This window comes from Thamnophis sirtalis, unplaced genomic scaffold, assembly GCF_051295495.1.
Source record: "Thamnophis sirtalis isolate CommonGarterSnake01/CBP01778 unplaced genomic scaffold, rThaSir2_p1.2 scaffold_11, whole genome shotgun sequence".
Classification (NCBI taxonomy): Eukaryota; Metazoa; Chordata; class Lepidosauria; order Squamata; family Natricidae; genus Thamnophis; species Thamnophis sirtalis.
Genome location: NW_028261391.1, coordinates 29,639,483 through 29,656,880, shown reverse-complemented (window position 1 = coordinate 29,656,880; position 17,398 = coordinate 29,639,483). Strand labels below are relative to the sequence as shown.

The 17,398-nt window shown below is 33.5% G+C and overlaps 1 protein-coding gene across 5 annotated transcripts in view; it reads left to right on the top strand.

Annotated features, from left to right (window-relative positions):
- The window catches only part of U2SURP (U2 snRNP associated SURP domain containing), a 41,232-nt gene extending 28,032 nt beyond the window's left edge, over positions 1-13,200 (top strand). For all 5 annotated transcript variants that reach the window (XM_014054843.2, XM_014054844.2, XM_087725425.1 and 2 more), the window contains 11 exons: positions 11-90; positions 637-724; positions 1,793-1,915; positions 3,113-3,269; positions 3,915-4,010; positions 4,230-4,296; positions 7,514-7,676; positions 8,598-8,708; positions 10,048-10,166; positions 10,794-10,970; positions 11,494-13,200. In XM_014054843.2, coding sequence (XP_013910318.1) covers positions 11-90; positions 637-724; positions 1,793-1,915; positions 3,113-3,269; positions 3,915-4,010; positions 4,230-4,296; positions 7,514-7,676; positions 8,598-8,708; positions 10,048-10,166; positions 10,794-10,970; positions 11,494-11,632 — 1,320 coding nt within the window. In that variant the 3' untranslated portion in view covers positions 11,633-13,200. The remainder of the gene's footprint in view (positions 1-10; positions 91-636; positions 725-1,792; positions 1,916-3,112; positions 3,270-3,914; positions 4,011-4,229; positions 4,297-7,513; positions 7,677-8,597; positions 8,709-10,047; positions 10,167-10,793; positions 10,971-11,493) is intronic.
- The last annotated feature ends 4,198 nt before the right edge of the window (positions 13,201-17,398 follow it).

Sequence of the window (17,398 nt, the reverse complement as noted above, 5' to 3'; positions counted from 1 at the left end):
TTTTTTATAGATTGCAAGATTATATTTGGTTTCTGATGTGTTGTACAATTCTTCTGCGAAAGTTGCCAATGCTTCATATTACAGAAAATTGTAAGTATAAAGTTTTAAACTCTTTTGAAAAGAAATACTTCTTGTGGGCTTTAAAATTTGCATATACTATTTGGTTGCTCTATATTAACACTTAACATAATCTGAAGGAATTGCCACATTTGCAAAAGAAGAAGAAGAAGAAGAAGTGTGCATTACATTTTGACCAAAGCAGCATTTGTGTCTTAATTTTCTTCTCTGGTCAGTTTAATTTTTCTGCAGTAACTTGCAGTTAGAGATAGCTAAAGAGTATTATTTTACTATTCTGTTTTCTACATGTATATGTGCAAATAGAATGTATTTTTAATGATGGATTGAAATACAGTTATAAAGCAACTATTGTATAATAGATCCATCACATCTGACTACTATATTCTAGAGTCTTAAAACTTACTTATAACTTGGCACCATTTTCCAACTAGGTGTCCAGAGTTTCTTTGCCTGGAAACTTGGGGAAATATTTATGTAATTCTTCATTAGGTTGGCTGACTTTCACAGTGCAGTTCTTTATACTATGAAATGTCTAATAAATGAAAACTGTCTTTTCAGTTTTGAGACAAAACTATGTCAGATATATTCTGATCTGAATGCTACCTACCGAGCAATACAAGGCCATTTACAGTCTGAAAACTTTAAGGTATGTGCATGGTTATTGTTGACATGACATGAGCAGAATGCCTCAGTATTTATAAAATTAACAAATTTTCAAGGAGGACATAAAATATATTCAATGTGGCCTACAGCTACAATAAAATACCCAATACATAATATAAATGGCAAATTAAACATAGGCATTTGTGTATCATCATTTAAAATATTAAGTAAAAATTATTTTCACAGTAATCAAAACATTAATATTGTTGATGCCAGGACAAACTCTCATTGGAGAGAACCTGTAAGGAGACTGCCACAAATGTGAATTTTCTCATTAGAAAGTTAGATTATAATCTGCTTGAGAAATAGTTATAAGAGATAAAGACTAGATAAAGAATAAGAATTTTTAACAATTTGAAAAGGCAATGGCTTTTTCCAGAAAAATATTTCAATTAGTTCTAATTTAGTTCTAATTCTGAGGATTTATTTTATACCAAATATCGGTAGCTGTGATGGCGTAATAGTTAGAATATGGTATCGCAAATAACTCGATCCACTGCCAGGAATTTAATCCTCACCAGCTCAAGGTTGACTCAGCCTTCCATCCTTGCAAAGTTGGTAAAATGAGGACCTAGATTGTTAGGGGCAATATGACGATTTTGTAAACCTCTTAGAGAGTACTACAAAGCAAAACACTATGAAGCGGTATGTAAATCTAAATGCTATTGCTATTTTCAATTTTTCTAAATTAGTTTTGCTTTGACCTCAAACTGATTATTAAATAAGCAATTTATATGCACAAAATTACACTAATTCAGTAGTCTGAATTGATGCTTTCATATTAGGTGAGAGGAAAGATACAAAGTATTCTCTAGACCAAGCTGTATTTAACCATCTTTTTTAAACGTTCTCTATTGAAAAAGACATTGAAACTACCAATAGTACAATCAGCACCTCATGGTTTATTGTTGTTTTTCCAGTCAAAATTAGCAAATCCATCAAAGCAGGAGTGACTATGCTGTAAAGGCACATGCTAAATAGATGTATAGCCTTGTATTTATTGTTAAAGTTCTTCTCAATACAAATGACTAGCATTGTTTACTACTTTTAGCAACGGGTAATGACATGCTTCAGAGCATGGGAAGACTGGGCGATTTATCCAGAACCATTTTTGATCAAACTACAGAATATTTTCTTGGGGCTTGTAAATATTATTGAAGAAAAAGAAATAGAGGTAAGTATGAGATAAGACCATTATTGATACTATTGATCTGGAAGCAAACGAGAACCTTAAAGGTAAAGGTAAGGAAGAGGTTTTGGCAGAGGTTTGTACTAGGACTCTAGAATATGAAGGCTTCTATCGGTTCCCAGTTGAAACTCCCCGTTGATTTGAGGTTGCATAAACACATATTTTTCTGTTTATGAATGTTAACATTGTCCATACCTTTGCCTTTGAACTAGCTCATTTACCTGTTACGTATTGGAAATTGCTTGGAACCTGAAGCACGTGCATTGCCTCTTTATCAGTTTTCAGGTGTGTGTTTGGATGTGAGAGGGAGAGAGAATTCTAAAATATCTGAATGTTTGAAATCAGCCTCTCACCTCTTCCATATTATGGGTGCAGTTGGAAAATTAGGATCTTTAAGAGACAGCGTTATGTAGGCATTTGTCTTAGCATAGTCCTAAATATATAGAACTTGCTTCAAGAGTTGTTAGAGCCAAGATTTTTTTGGTCTTATAGTCCTGCTGTTTCTTATGGGTACAAAAGGAACAGTTTGAAGATTGAATTAAAAGTTGTTTCATTTTGTAATTACATGGAAGATACAAAATACTATGTGATGCTTTTAAATGATTGCATTTCTCTTACCACGAATATATTAGTTGTCGTTTATATTGTAAATATTGTAAAATGTGAAATAAAGGAGATGGTCTAATAGTTTTTCTGATGTAAATCACAGATACTTAAAGTATCTGCTACTTAATCTTGTGTGTCTTTAAGAAAAAAATTTAATCAGACTAATTTCTGGGAATTTAAAACGGCATGAATATGAACTAGTTTTGCACAGTGAGGATTAAAATATTCTATATTAGGTTGTACTCACTTGTAGTGCACGTATAGCATCACTGTAATGCGTACATTCATGTGTATCTATTTGTAAAATTCAATCATTTCCTTCTTGAGCTTGAAAGTATATGATTTGGGGTTTATAACCCAGATGTTTTGAAGGGTAGGCACAGAAATTGTTTTTTTTTTTAAATTTGGTATATGAGAAATTGCTTTACATATGAACTGGCCCAAATTAACAGAGCTATGTAAGGGCTTTGAACTAAAGCCACAAGCTGAAAAAAATCCTTATGTGATGGAATGAAGAAGTAAAGACTTGAGAAAATACTTCGATTATATTTATCTCAGTGTATGTTTTATTCTCAGGAAGTACCTGATGATCTTGATGGAGCTCCCATTGAAGAAGAACTTGATGGTGCTCCACTAGAAGATATGGATGGAATTCCTATTGATGTCGCTCCAATCGATGATCTTGATGGAATCCCTATTAAATCAATTGATGATGATCTCGATGGAGTACCTTGTAAGGAACGTTCTAATTTAGCACGTAATTAGAAGCATACATCCTATCATAAAATTATATGTAAATGAAAAACATAATATTTTCTAATTACAATATTTATTAGATTCAATTTTAATGCAAAGATAATTGTAGGCGCCATTTGTCTGAACAGTAGGTGCACGTGTGCCCCGCTTATGCAAATGGAGCTGCATGCACAAACATGCTCTGCCCCGCTCTCACAAAGCCATTCCCTCCCCATTCTCCCCCCAGCATCCCCCAAAGCCAAAAAGTTTGGAGACTTCAATATTACATTATTTCACCTGTCTGAATTCCTTCATTCAGACTCCAGCTTTTCTCTAGATGATTGAGAGTTCCTCCAGAACTGTTTTTGGCAGCGTTCTGAATTATAGGGAGAAGGCGCACTAAGAGAGTTTCTTTTGTGGCAGCAGATGTTTGCTTGTAGAGCATTTAATGCATCTTATCAGGGGGTCAATTCTGTTGAACATGTTGGGGCATACTTTTCACTAAAAATGTGCGTATATTTCTTCTGTCTTTCTGGGGAACATTAAACTTATAAAATTTGGATTTTCTTAATGAAGTCTCTAAAATAGAAGCATATTTAGGATTGTATTACATCATGTTTTGCGTAATTCTTTTATTCAATAGTGGATGGATCTGAAGAATCTAAAAAGAATGAACCAATATTTAAAGTTGCCCCTTCAAAATGGGAAGCAGTTGACGAGTCTGCGCTTGAAGCTCAAGGTTAATTCCTATTTAAGTCCTGTTTAAGTGTAGTTTCTTTTGTTTGCTGATATTATTAAATATTTTCAGCATTTAATGCTTAATATTAATAAAATAGTACATAGATAGCACACCATTAAATAAAAGTTTAGGAAGTTATAAGAATTTAGAATATCTACAAATTTCTCTTAAAATGCTTATATATTGACATTTTAATATAATATTTAATTGTCATCCTAGCGGTAACAACATCTAAATGGGAGCTGTTTGACCAGCATGAGGAATCAGAGGAAGAAGAACATCAGAAGTAAGATCATTTTTCCCTAGTTACTCTACCTTAAGCATAATAAATGGAATACAAATGTTTTGTGATTTTCATAAAACAATAGAGTTGCTTGGTTACTTCTGCAAAGAATAGTAGTAGAATCTACATATTTTCTCCAATATAAAAATATTGAGCGAGGAAGGAGGAAACAAAGCATATCTTGTGCAGCATCTGTTGCAACTTTCACATCTCCTAATTGAAGCAAAATGAACAAAACTGTTTTAATTCAGGTACACTTGCCAGAATTCATGCAAACATACATTTTTCCCCCAAAAGAAATTTTGATTGCATTAAAATATATATATGTATATGTATATGTATGTATGTATGTATGTATGTGTATATATGTGTGTGTGTGTGTGTGTATGTATATATATATATATATATATATATGTATTTTTATATGTTTTTTTTATTTGTGCTGATAAATAAATAAAGGGAGACTAGTATAGATCTATTTCAAGCTATTTAGCTCTCATCAGCTAGCCATATCCTTACTGGGATTTGAACCTGGGCTATATTGCATACTAGGCAGAGATCTTAGCCATTAGGCCACAGGCTCTTATCCGTATATCAGCGGATATATATATTTATATATATGTTTTCTGAGGTTTCTGAGGTCAACAGCCTACACCCCAAAATACAGTTCACCATGGAAACAGAAGCAAACAACCAACTCCCCTTCCTGGACGTCTTAGTCTACAGGAAATCTAACGGCTCCCTAGGACACACCATCTACCAGAAGAAAACACACACCAACCGCTATCTGCACGCACTCTCACACCACCACCCAGCCCAGATCAATTCCGTAGCCAAGACACTCATCTCCAGAACAAAACGCCTAGCTGATGAACAACACCTAAAAACCGAACTACACACTCTCACCAACGTACTGACATCCAATGGATTCCAAAGAAATAAGATCACCAACCTAATCCAAAAAGAAACCCCCACTAAAGTCCAGGACAGAGAACAAGAAAATGGAAAAGCCCTCCTCCCATACATAAAAGGCACCACAGACAAAATCAGCAAAATCCTCCGCAAACACAACATCAAGACAGCATTCTGCACAGACCGGAAAATATCCACCATCCTAAGAAACCCCAAAGACAAAATTGAATTAGAAAATCAAGGAGTATATGAAATCCCATGCACTACTTGCCCCGCCACATACATCGGACAGACCAACAGAAGAATAAGTGCACGCATTGAAGAACACAAAAATGCAATCAAAAAAGAAGAACCAACTTCTTCCCTGGTCCAACACCTCAAAGCCACAGGACATAAAATTGACTTCAATAAGACCAGAACCATCGCCAAGGCCGAACACTTCAACAACCGTATAATCAGGGAAGCAATCGAAATAGAAAAACACCCACATAGCATGAACAGGCGAGACGACACCTCCCGCCTGCCAGCCCTTTGGAAACCCGCCCTCATTAACAAACGAATCCCAAACATGAAGAATGAGACCAGGCCCACACTCACAATAGCCACACAGAATACTACCAAAAAACATCCACAAAGAAAACAACCAAAAACACAAACTGATGAGGAGGCACGACCCAGAACCAGAAGCCAGACTGCTAAAGCACAATCAGCCTCTTCAAAACCCCTCCCACCCTCACAGGAAACACAACCCCCCAAACAATCAGAACAGAACACCCCTCCACCAAATAAGGACACACTTCCACCTAATCAAGACACACCCAAGCCCCCATTCAATCAGTTTTCATCCCCTACTGGCAGTTAAAACTTAATCCCCTACTGGCAGTTAAAATTTAATCCCCTACCAGCAGTTATAAGGAACAAACAGCCAGCCAAGATCCCACACTACTCCTGGAAACACCAAACCTGAAGTAGTCAGCAGCAGCCTGAAGATGACGAATGTGACTTCGTCGAAACGTCGCCAAGACATCTCCAATTCTACGCGGGAGAAAACCCGAACAACTAGAGACCTACATTTATATATATATATATATATAAATTATATTTATATATTTATATTTATATTTATAAATATAAATATAAATAATCTGGCTTTGGATATGAAAAGTCAATAGGCATAAGACTTTAATACCTTTAATTATCAGAATTATAGTGGATACTCTTGGATTTTAGGAAATTTAGACAGGAATTCCTATCACTACAGTCCACAATGTCAAAGTTGACTGATAGCTCCTAAAAATTGCTTAATAGGATGATAAATTGAAAACACATCCAAGGTAAACTTAAAATAGAGCCTTGAATTATTAAAAGTGCCAAATGTGCATAATAGTAACTTTAGAATATGATGCTTTTCATTGAATTGTGCTTATCATTAACAGTTTAATATTAAAAATCTTGGATTGAACAGGGATTCCATTTCTAAGAAACATGTCAGATCCAATTTCGTTGCATTTATTTTGTACAATGACAATAAAGGCTATACTATCCAAAAATGCCTTATGCTTTTCATTATCTTTAATATACTTTTTTTGTATATGGCATGAATTATAAATCTGGAATTATTTTGAAGTTTACAACCCAGAATCCCTTTTGAATTATCTGAATAATTTTGGGCTGTATAGAATTCTTCTCAAAATGCTCTAGTTTCTGTTTCTCAAAATTTTCAACCCCCTGTGACCGTATGTTTTATATGTATTTCTATTCATTCCCACCACTATCACATAACTATAATGAGATTAGGCTTCGTGGTTAAATGAGGATTATAACCCTTAGTTCAGTTCTCCAATCTTAGTCCAGGTTTCTGCCATTGTACATCATCTTCAGTCTTCTCATGTATTTTAACATCAGTTGACATCAGTATGTTCTGAACAAGTCCTATCTTCCGCTCCTTAAAACTGTGACTTATTCTAGATCTCCTTTGATATTATGCTATTACACTGTATTGCATTAAAATATTTGAATTTATAATCTTAATAGATTTCATATCTAATAAGATTTATCTTCTATGCTGTCTTTAGGTATGAAGAAGACACATAAAAATACATTGTTTTCCTTGTCCTTTCCTTCCCCTTAACTATATATTTTTTAGTTTTTAAAATTGCATACAGATTCGATAACTGAAATTAAAAGTGATAGGAAATACATATTCTTGGAGTCCCAAGAGTACTTTCTTAGGAAGCGCTGTCTATTGCAAACCTTTCTATTACAAATAAACTAAGAGAATGTTTGTGTTATTTTTCTTATTTTAAAGCCAAGAAGAAGAAAGTGAAGATGAGGAGGATACTCAAAGTTCTAAATCTGAGGAGCACCACCTTTATTCCAATCCTATTAGAGAAGAAATACCTGATTCAAAGTCTTCAAGCAAGTTCTCAGAAATGAGTGAGGAAAAGCGCGCCAAACTCAGAGAGATTGAGGTATGTTTGTGAAAACAAAGATACAAATATAATTTGTGTAAATGGTGATAAATGAAATCAAGTGATCAGTAAAATGATTTAACAATGAAAATAGTGCTTCCTCTTTCTGACAATTGATTTGAAGTCTTTACTCCTTTAGAAAGATTATTTATAGATATGTTCATTTAAAATTTTTGAAAAGATGTATAATTAAACTTTTTAAAAGACCCAATAGATATTACTCATTTATTTGGATAGTATCCCCTTAAAGCTAAAATATGTACAATATTTTTATATAATTAATATTTAAAAATTTGATCTCCGTGTGCACCTGCTCAAATCTGAAGTGAACAGGATTTTTTTTACTTGATAGCAAATAGGAAGAACCATTGAATAAAGAAATGCATTAATCATAATCGTTAATGATTGATTAAAGTACCTTCTCAGATTATTTTAAATATTTCTTCAAATGTATGTTTAAATATGCTTGCTAAGTAAAAATGCCCATTGAATAATGTAATTATATTGTGTAGTATATAATAGAACTTTGACTCTTGTTTTGTTATGGGGTTTTATCAAACATTCAAAAGTACATCCAAAACTAGTTGACAATTGGGTAGTTATAAATGATTATTTTCTTCTCTTTAAAACATTGTAGTTATATATGTAGTTATATATAAATGAATACATAACGATGAAAGAGAGGAAAAAGAAAGTCTGGTAATGTAACAAAATAGTACTACATAATTTTAGAAATAAATCCATAGTTTTAACAAGATCGTTAAAAAATTGACACTTGTTATGAGTATTTGTAATTCCAGAGCTGCTTAGAAGAATGTTTCAGCCATATATGTCGCAGTTACGACTAAATTAAAAGAGTATTCTCCTTTTCTGACTTTTACAAACTTGCAGTTAAGTTTTTTTTAAAATGTTTTGTCTCAGTTGAAAGTAATGAAGTTTCAAGATGAATTGGAGTCTGGAAAAAGACCGAAGAAGCAAGGCCAGAGTCTTCAGGAACAAGTTGAACACTATCGTGACAAATTGCTCCAGAGAGTAAGCAGTGTTTACAATTTAGAATTTTACATTAGTTTTCAGTGGCTTTGAAGAAGTATTTTAATAAAAATAATAATACTGCCACCACTATCCTTTAACTATGGTATATTGTGACTTGTATGAGTAGTAAACCCGGATGCGTTCTTCTGCACACTGCACTCTGACTTCAAAAAAGGTCATACAATGCAAAGTAAGGAACTTTAGTTGCTTTCGTAAGTAGTCTTTTAGTAAAAAAGGCACAGCATACCTTTTTCATTACTTATTTGAAGAAACCATTTGAAGAAACTGAAAAAAAAATATTCTGGTTGGGATGGAATAAAATTGTAAGCCATCCAAGAATCATCCTGTGGCCAAACAAATCAAATCAGTCAATCAATCATTCAATCAAAATAAATAAATATTAAATCCCTTTCCTACTAAATGGTATGAGATATCTTATGGTTTCTTTGCCACCATGCCAGAATAGGAGTTAAAAATCTATAGTTGTGCTTTTTTTTCATTGAAACATGGTTACAGAAAAAAAATTCCCTGCTTTATATAACGCCTGTCCATAGGTCAATGCAGTTCATTGATGGTCCTCTAAGATTGTAGGTCAGTACATCTTAATGTTGTGCATAGATTTTGTAATAGCTGTTCAGGATTTCAGAAAGTTACATCTTCCTATGTAGATATACTGAATCTTTAAACAGTTGTATATCAATATTTTTTTTGTGTACAAAGTTTTGTTCTGTGATATATGCTTAAATCTGTGTTTTGTACTAAGCTGTGTTTATGTTAATTTAGAGTATGACGTAAAGGGTCTTAAGTGTTTGCAGTTAATAACCAGTGCGAATTCAGATAAAGATTTAGTTCCACATAATACTTTTACTAAATTCTTTAGTAATACGTAATTTGGCTTATGTAAAGATACTTAGCTCAGTCTCTTCTAGCAGATAAAGTGACAGTTTCATACCAATGCATTAAAGATGTTTGAAAAAAAAGATTGTTTCACTTAATTTTAATAAATCATTTACTACGGGAAACAACTAGTGTTGGGCATATAATTCTCTATTCAGTCAGGCCATACACATGTTGTATTGAAAACACTGGAAAAAGAACATAGGCAGTAGTGTTAGAACATACCTAGAAGAATTAATGATTTGGTTCTCTGTCCCTGTTTCATAATCTTGGGGTTTTTTTAAATACCAGTTTCCATTTGGAAAACTAATTTAGCTAAGATTGAAATTGTGAGTTCTTCAGGGGAGGTCTTTGAACTTTCCAACAGATTCTGTACTTAGGAGGGCTTGGACTCAATGATCTCTAAGGTTACTTTTATGATTCTGTTATATTTTACATGTAGGAAAAAGAAAAGGAACTGGAAAGGGAAAGGGAAAGAGATAAGAAGGATAAAGAGAAGTCTGATTCAAGATCCAAAGAGAAGAAGGAAAAGGAAGAATGTACACCAACAAGGAAAGAAAGGTATAATGTTTAAACAAATTAATACGCCTTATTGCAGTTATATTTATGGACCTAAGTATTTCATAATATACACTTTTTTATTTCTGTCTTTATTTCTCTCTTTCTTTTACTTTTCTATTCCTATGTATCAAATTTCAGACTGTAATCTCTTTTTATGTTTTACAAAAATATGTGCATGAAAGATGTCATTTTTCTTGCTCCATCAATTTATATTTTATAGTTCCAGAATCCTAGCCCATTGCAGTTAATGTTTACAAATAGAGGTGTGAAAGTATTTAATATTATTACAATTCCCCCCCCCCCAAAAAAAACCAGTTTGACATTTCCAATAACACAATTTCACTATTTGCAATATGCGAAAAAAGCCATTCTTTTTGTTTGTGCTTTGCTTTCTCAAGCTATGTATGACCCCAAAAACCCAGATATATCTGTTAACCCCAAGTGATGTTATAGTTTATGTAGATCATCCCAGCTTGGTAAAAATTTATTTGGGTGACTCAAAAACTTTTATGCCAGAGGCTTCTTGGGACATTTTAATTGGCAAATTTAAAAAAAAAACTTTTAAAAATACACTGTTTTCATTGGACCATGCTTCAGATGTTATAATTGTCACTGTTTTTGCAAAAGGAAAAGACGACATAGCACGTCACCAAGCCCATCACGCAGCAGTGGAAGCAGGCGAGCAAAATCTCCATCACCAAAATCTGAAAGATCTGAACGATCTGAAAGATCTCATAAAGAGAGCTCACGTTCCAGATCTTCTCATAAAGATTCTCCCAGAGATGCCAGTAAAAAAGCCAAGAGGTAAACCACAGCTTGTTTTTTAGTTCAAATTGTCATATATTTTGTTATTTAGTGCCATTTATAATCATTTAAATTTTGATTTAATAGCAAGATTATATAATGTAATAAGAAGCAGGATGGAATCAGCTTATTATGGTTCAGGAGAGAAGATTTAAAGAAACGTTGGGATAGATTATAAAGGAATTACAAGTATGAAGATCTGGGAATTAATTGGAAAGTTCGAAGATGGAAAAACTAAAAAAGCCCGATTAAGCAATATGTAATTTATACTGGCTTGGGTCTTGATTATGCTATCAATAGATATTTCTGATAGGATTGCAACCTAAATGAATTTCGGTTGGTACATGTAATATACAAATGTTATTTTTAACTTCTAGTTTCATGTATTTGTGTGTTTTGGAAAACAAATTTTCTTGAAATCCAATTTATGTAGCATTAGCAATTTTCTCTTTCTGTAAAGCATCAAAACCATAGATAGAAATTGAATAAGAAAATTACTAACATCACTTAGTTTATTTTTTAGATCACCATCTGGTTCAAGGACACCAAAAAGATCAAGAAGATCACGATCCAGATCACCTAAAAAGTCGGGGAAAAAATCCAGATCTCAATCTCGTTCTCCACACAGATCTCACAAGAAGTCAAAGAAGAGTAAACACTGACAAACTCTTAATTTTTATGATGCTGTCACTTACTGGAAATGCGGTTTTGTTTTTGTGCCTGAACAGTCTGTTAAACAAACAAATGAAAAAAAGCATTCCTTTTTTTGGGTGTGAATGCACGTGTATATTCATGAGTAACTGCATTGGTAGACCTGTCAATGTTTTATATTGTACAAAACCTTCATTGTGGCTATTTCCCAGAATGAGATTTTGTGTTTAGGAACTTCATCTGAAATGTGTGTATCAGATCTGCTGGCAGTAGTTGTTTTAGAATATTGTGAGTTAGAAGAAACCCCCATAATTGTTTCCCTTGTCCCCCTTTTTTTTGTAGCTTTGACATTTTGAATTAGATTTGAAATAAAATCTGAAAAGGAAATGTAAAAAAAAATGTGTTTCCTTGTCCCACTCCATTGATTCTCCTTCCTTTTAACTTCCTAACACACAGGGCTACCAATGCAAACCTCTTAAAATAGACTTTTCTCATCTGTTCATCAAGTTAGATTGCTCTTCAATTATGTTGGGATCTGCCATAGAAACATTGTTACGCAGCAGTGAATCTGAAGAGATGAAGACTCTATAACTTTTCAGTACAGTGTATCTGGTAAAATGCTTATTCTGGGCTGTACCTGGAATTCCCAATCAGAGTTGGCAACTAGAGTGAAGATTATTTTTTGCTTCGTCTATGCTTCCAAAACCAAATGATGATTGTTTGGAGAAGAGGGATTATCACTGTTGCAACTCCTTCCTATTTGTGTGGTGCTATAGATGTTTGAGCAACAAAACCCACAATAAAAAGGGAAAGTAGGTTATGGCCTCTGAAGATCTATTTCCAAGCGTTCCTTCTTTTCATTGATTCTTTAAACTGTTGAGCCATTTATCACATCACATCCATGATTAGAATAGATTTTAAATCTCAATTTTTAAATTTAAATTGGTGACATTTTAATAAACACTTCTGCTTTTTCTGTTGTACAAACTCTTTATGCATGAATTTCTCCCCTGCATCTAAGATGTAAAGAAGTTTTTATTTGAACAGTTGTGTCTTTTTTCATAGGAATATTGCCAGATATATTGTTCTTCAAAGCACATGAAGAGCTCCGTTGACATCTAGATGAAATAGTGTTAAGACCTCAGTATTAAGTGTATGGGTTTCTTTTCATGAAAGCTATGAAAAGAAAAGAAAACTTATTTCCTATCCCACAAATATCTCAAAATCAACATAAGAGAAACACATAATGAATTGTCTTTATAAAATCAGTTTTATTTTGGAGGATGACCTTGTAAATGCATTTTTGTACTGAATTCATTCTTTGGGTGTGCAGATTGTTGAAAGAGTAGCAGAATTCAGATTTTTTAACTTGTGTCTTTTTCTAATATAATTGTACTACTTTCCCCCTACTGTGGTCCTTTAGTTTTGGATGTTCTTTTGTTTTAATCTGTTTTTAAATTTTGGCATAGCATATCCTTTAAGTCATTTAATTTTTTCCATAAATAAAAACAACAAAGGTTCACTGTTTATTTACTAAAGGAAAGGACAATTGTAATAAACATGCAGAGTTTAAAGGGAACTGGACTCCAGTGAAGCATTATTTATAATTATGTTAATGTATCAATTCATTTATATAAAAGTATCAAGCTATCTTGTAAAAGGGGTCTGGCTATTCTCTTCTGCTATGTATAAGATTTTAACATTTATAGTAGTTCAGCTTTCAGTATAGATCTTTGATTAACGTAAATATCTAAAGTTTACACCATCTCCTTTCTAAGTGTAAAAAAGGGCTTCCAACAAGCTTCTAGAAATTCTTTTTAAAAGTGCAGAATTTATCAGACTCTTTAGTTAATTAATCTAGTCAAATCAAGCAACAAATCAACTAAAAATTATAGATCAATACCCAATACATGCTTTATTCAAGAAATTCAAAATAATACACAACTTTAAAGTGTGGAAATGGTGGAATTACTTTTTTCAGGAGTTGCAAGTTACAAATGTAAGGTACTTTAAGAGCAAATGAATTTGAGTTTTTTGCACTGGCTCTTGGCAGCTTATAGTGAAGTTTTTTTAAAAAAATAGTCTATATGAAAAGAAAAGTTAATTATATCTGGACTAATTATATACTTCAATTGCGGAATGATGGTAGTGGGGATTTCCAAAGAAAGAAAAAGTTACAAAGAAAAATATCCCAAGTTTCCTACTGAAAAAAAATATGACATGTTTAAAGAAAGCCTTTAGAAGAGGAGAAGAAAAAGTATGTAAAGTGTTTCAAGTAAGATGGCTGTAGAGTTTGTTCTCATGAAACACACAATCCATAACATCCCCAGAGGCCTATTATATTTTCTCTTTAATTTGTTCCAGGCTTAGAGACCAAAACTGCCCTATGAGTCTTCTTAAAATGTGATTGGTGTTTAGGTCCTAACTAATTAGTGCATGTTGGCTTGCCACAAATGCCAGAAACAAGAGACCACTGTGACAGATTTTCGCAGTAACAAATAGTTGCCTGATATTTTTATTCTGCCGCTTTGGTTTCTTGCTTGCCTTCTGATCGTGAGGTTAAAACAATACTTTGCAAATCTTCCATTCAAGCAGTAGGAGACTGAGTTAACTGCAATCAATTTCTGCATACCATATTGTACTTTTAAACCAGAGTCCTGATCTTCCATATAAGTGTGGCAGCTCTGCCTTTTAAAGCTAACATGTCTTATTTACCATAGCTGCTTTAAAATTCTCTTCATTTATTAATATAAGCATATGTCAGTGAAACATCAAAGATCAAGAACAGGCTTAAAAACGAATAAGTGGGGCACCATGGAAGTGGCAAAACCACTTTTTGATACAGTAGATCAAATGTGAAGATTGAATGTGTGTCTTTAAATATTTAGGGAATTCCATACAACAGCAAATTGGTTATACATACTTCTAGGTTGTTGAGGGGCCATGGACATGATCTTGAAGCAACTTGAAATCTGGAGTAGATATAAAGGTTAGTAATATTTGATTGGTAGGAATGTGCCTGTTGCACACTTCGGCGGTGCAGGTGAATTACTGATAGCATAAATCACAGCTATCACTACAATTCGTTAAATGCATCATTTCTACTTTATTATTTGCTTCTAATAAAAAAACCAAACCATTTTGCTAGGCTACAGGGGCTTCCATAAAGATGCACACATTTTTGAGAGTTTTTCCTTCTAAATTGAACATAATCCTGTTTTTATTGACCTCCACACTATTTTATAGTGATCTGCTTTAAAGCAACAAAAAGCCTCCATAGGTTTAAATTGATATTGTCTCAACTTCTGCCTTTTAAAATTAATAATCATTGTTTTGATCTTATGAATTTGTTTTTGAAATAATGGTTTGGTAGCATTCAGTTATAATATTTTGAAAAGGCTATTCAAGTTAAGATTCCTCCTTTGAGCAATTTCCCTGTTCCAGTCTTTAGAAATAAAAGAGCTAGACTGAAATTTATTGAAACATGATTTACAGTACAGTGTTTAAGAATTTGAGACAAACTCGGTTGAATGAGCCTTCAGATCCTTATTAAATTATTTGAAAATCTTCAAACATTAATTCTAGGCTCAGCCAATTCTTAGAAAGCATTTCTAAGAATCAAACAGATCAAATAAAACTCTTGTAGGAAATATTTTATTTTTACCAGGTTAAGCAAAATTTATTTGCTTTATTTGATGGGATTTATTTTGGTCAATGCCCTTTTTTGAATTCCCTATAAACTTTAATTTTTAAAGTTGCCTCAAGATGTCATCATAGTCACACACATCATGTCATTGCACTCATAATAGCAAATTTATATCAAAAGAGAATAAAAAATGCTCTTAACTGATTTGGGGCATAATTTTTCACATTACTAACAGTGGTATCATCAAGAAAATTAAATAATGTAGGCAGCTGTGCTGATCTATAGCATATTACTCAATAGATCAAGATCAGTTATGAAAAGCATCAGAATTCTGTTCACAACTCCACAATATGTCTTAGATTGGTGTCACAAGCTTCCCTGGGGAGATTTTTACTGTAAAAAGGGTATCAAATCTCAGGATCCGCCCACCAACCAGGCCAACTTCAGAATACAGATGTAAAATGTCAAAATAGGATTTGAAGATCTTTGAAGGTCATAAAATAGAAGGAAACAAATTATTAGTAAAAGTAAAGGTTCCCCTCCCACAAATGGCTGGTTTTTCCCGATTCTAGGGGGTGTTGCTCATCTCTGTTTCAAAGCCAAAGAGCCAGCACTATCCGAAGACGTCTCTGTGGTCATGTGGCCAGCATGACTAAATGCTGAAGGCAGGTGGAATGTTATCTTCCCACCAAAGGTAGTTCCTATTTTTCTATTTGCATTTTTACATGCTTTAGAACTGCTAGGTTGGCAGAAGCTGGGGCAAGTAATGCGAACTTACTCCATTATGTGCACTAGGAATTCTAACTGCTGAACTGCCGACCTTTCTGAATGACAAGCTCAGCATCTTAGCCACTGAGCCACTGCATTCCACTTAACTGATGGATAATAACAGGTTATTATCCATCGTAACTCACAGCACCTCTCATTTAGGTGAATCAGCATTGTAACATTACCTTAGATATGGTTCATTTCAGATGTGTATCAAAATAGAGAGGTTTTGTGGGCATATTTATTAGAACTGGAATTTGGGTATAGAAACCTTCACCAACAACAAATGTATTAATATTCTATTTAGAGAGCACAAACAACTCAAGTAATCTCTTTTCCCAGTTAATTGTTTCACAATTGCCTCATAGCAGAGTCTCAGATACTCAATCACGCATCTGACAGCCATGGAGGACCATCTTCCCACTGTCACCAAGGAGATTAGAAGGCTGTCATTTTCTATCTGCCATTTGTTGTTTGTTATGGTTGCCATTTTATGGAAAGCTTGCCCTGAAGTGAGTATGTTCCCATTCTCATGACTTTCCAGAAATTGGTAAAAAATGGCTTTTTTGGAAGAGCTTGGGGAATTGATTGTGAAGTAGTAGCTGCCAATTGGCTTCATTGTATTATTTTATTATTAATACAATTAAATAGTACTATTAATAAAATAATATATTAGGTCTATACTGCCTCAAAAAAGATCCTAGAATGTTTGTTCTGCTGCAAAGAAAACTACATGGGTACATCTGTGAAATCACCAGGAGTAGAGATCAATTGGGATGAGATTTCTGTTCTTGAATATTTTATGATTTACTGTGTTGTATAGCAATTGTGACTTTCTCCAACTGTGTCCACCAGCCATCCATGTATGAAAAGCTGTGAAAGGCTGTAGTTTGTAAAAGAACAAGGAGCACAGTTCAATCAAATGTTTTCCATTTCAAATCACATTCATTTCTCTGGAAAATACTGGGTTTTTCTCATTGATTACAGTAAGCTAAAGAAATATATAGCTTAAACATTTTCTGTTGTGGGTAATAAGACATTGTGGCTTAATTTATATTATATCATGACCATAAAGTAAGTAAGTAAGTAAGTAAGTAAGTAAGTAAGTAAGTAAGTAAGTAAGTAAGTAAGTAAGTAAGTCAGTCAGTCAGTCAGTCAGTCAGTCAGTCAGTCAGTCAGTCAGTCAGTCAGTCAGTCAGTCAGTCAGTCAGTCTGTCTGTCTGTCTGTCTGTCTGTCTGTCTGTCTGTCTGTCTGTCTGTCTGTCTGTCTGTCTGTCTGTCTGTCTGTCTGTCTATCTATCTATCTATCTATCTATCTATCTATCTATCTATCTATCTATCTATCTAATCTATTTTGTGGAAG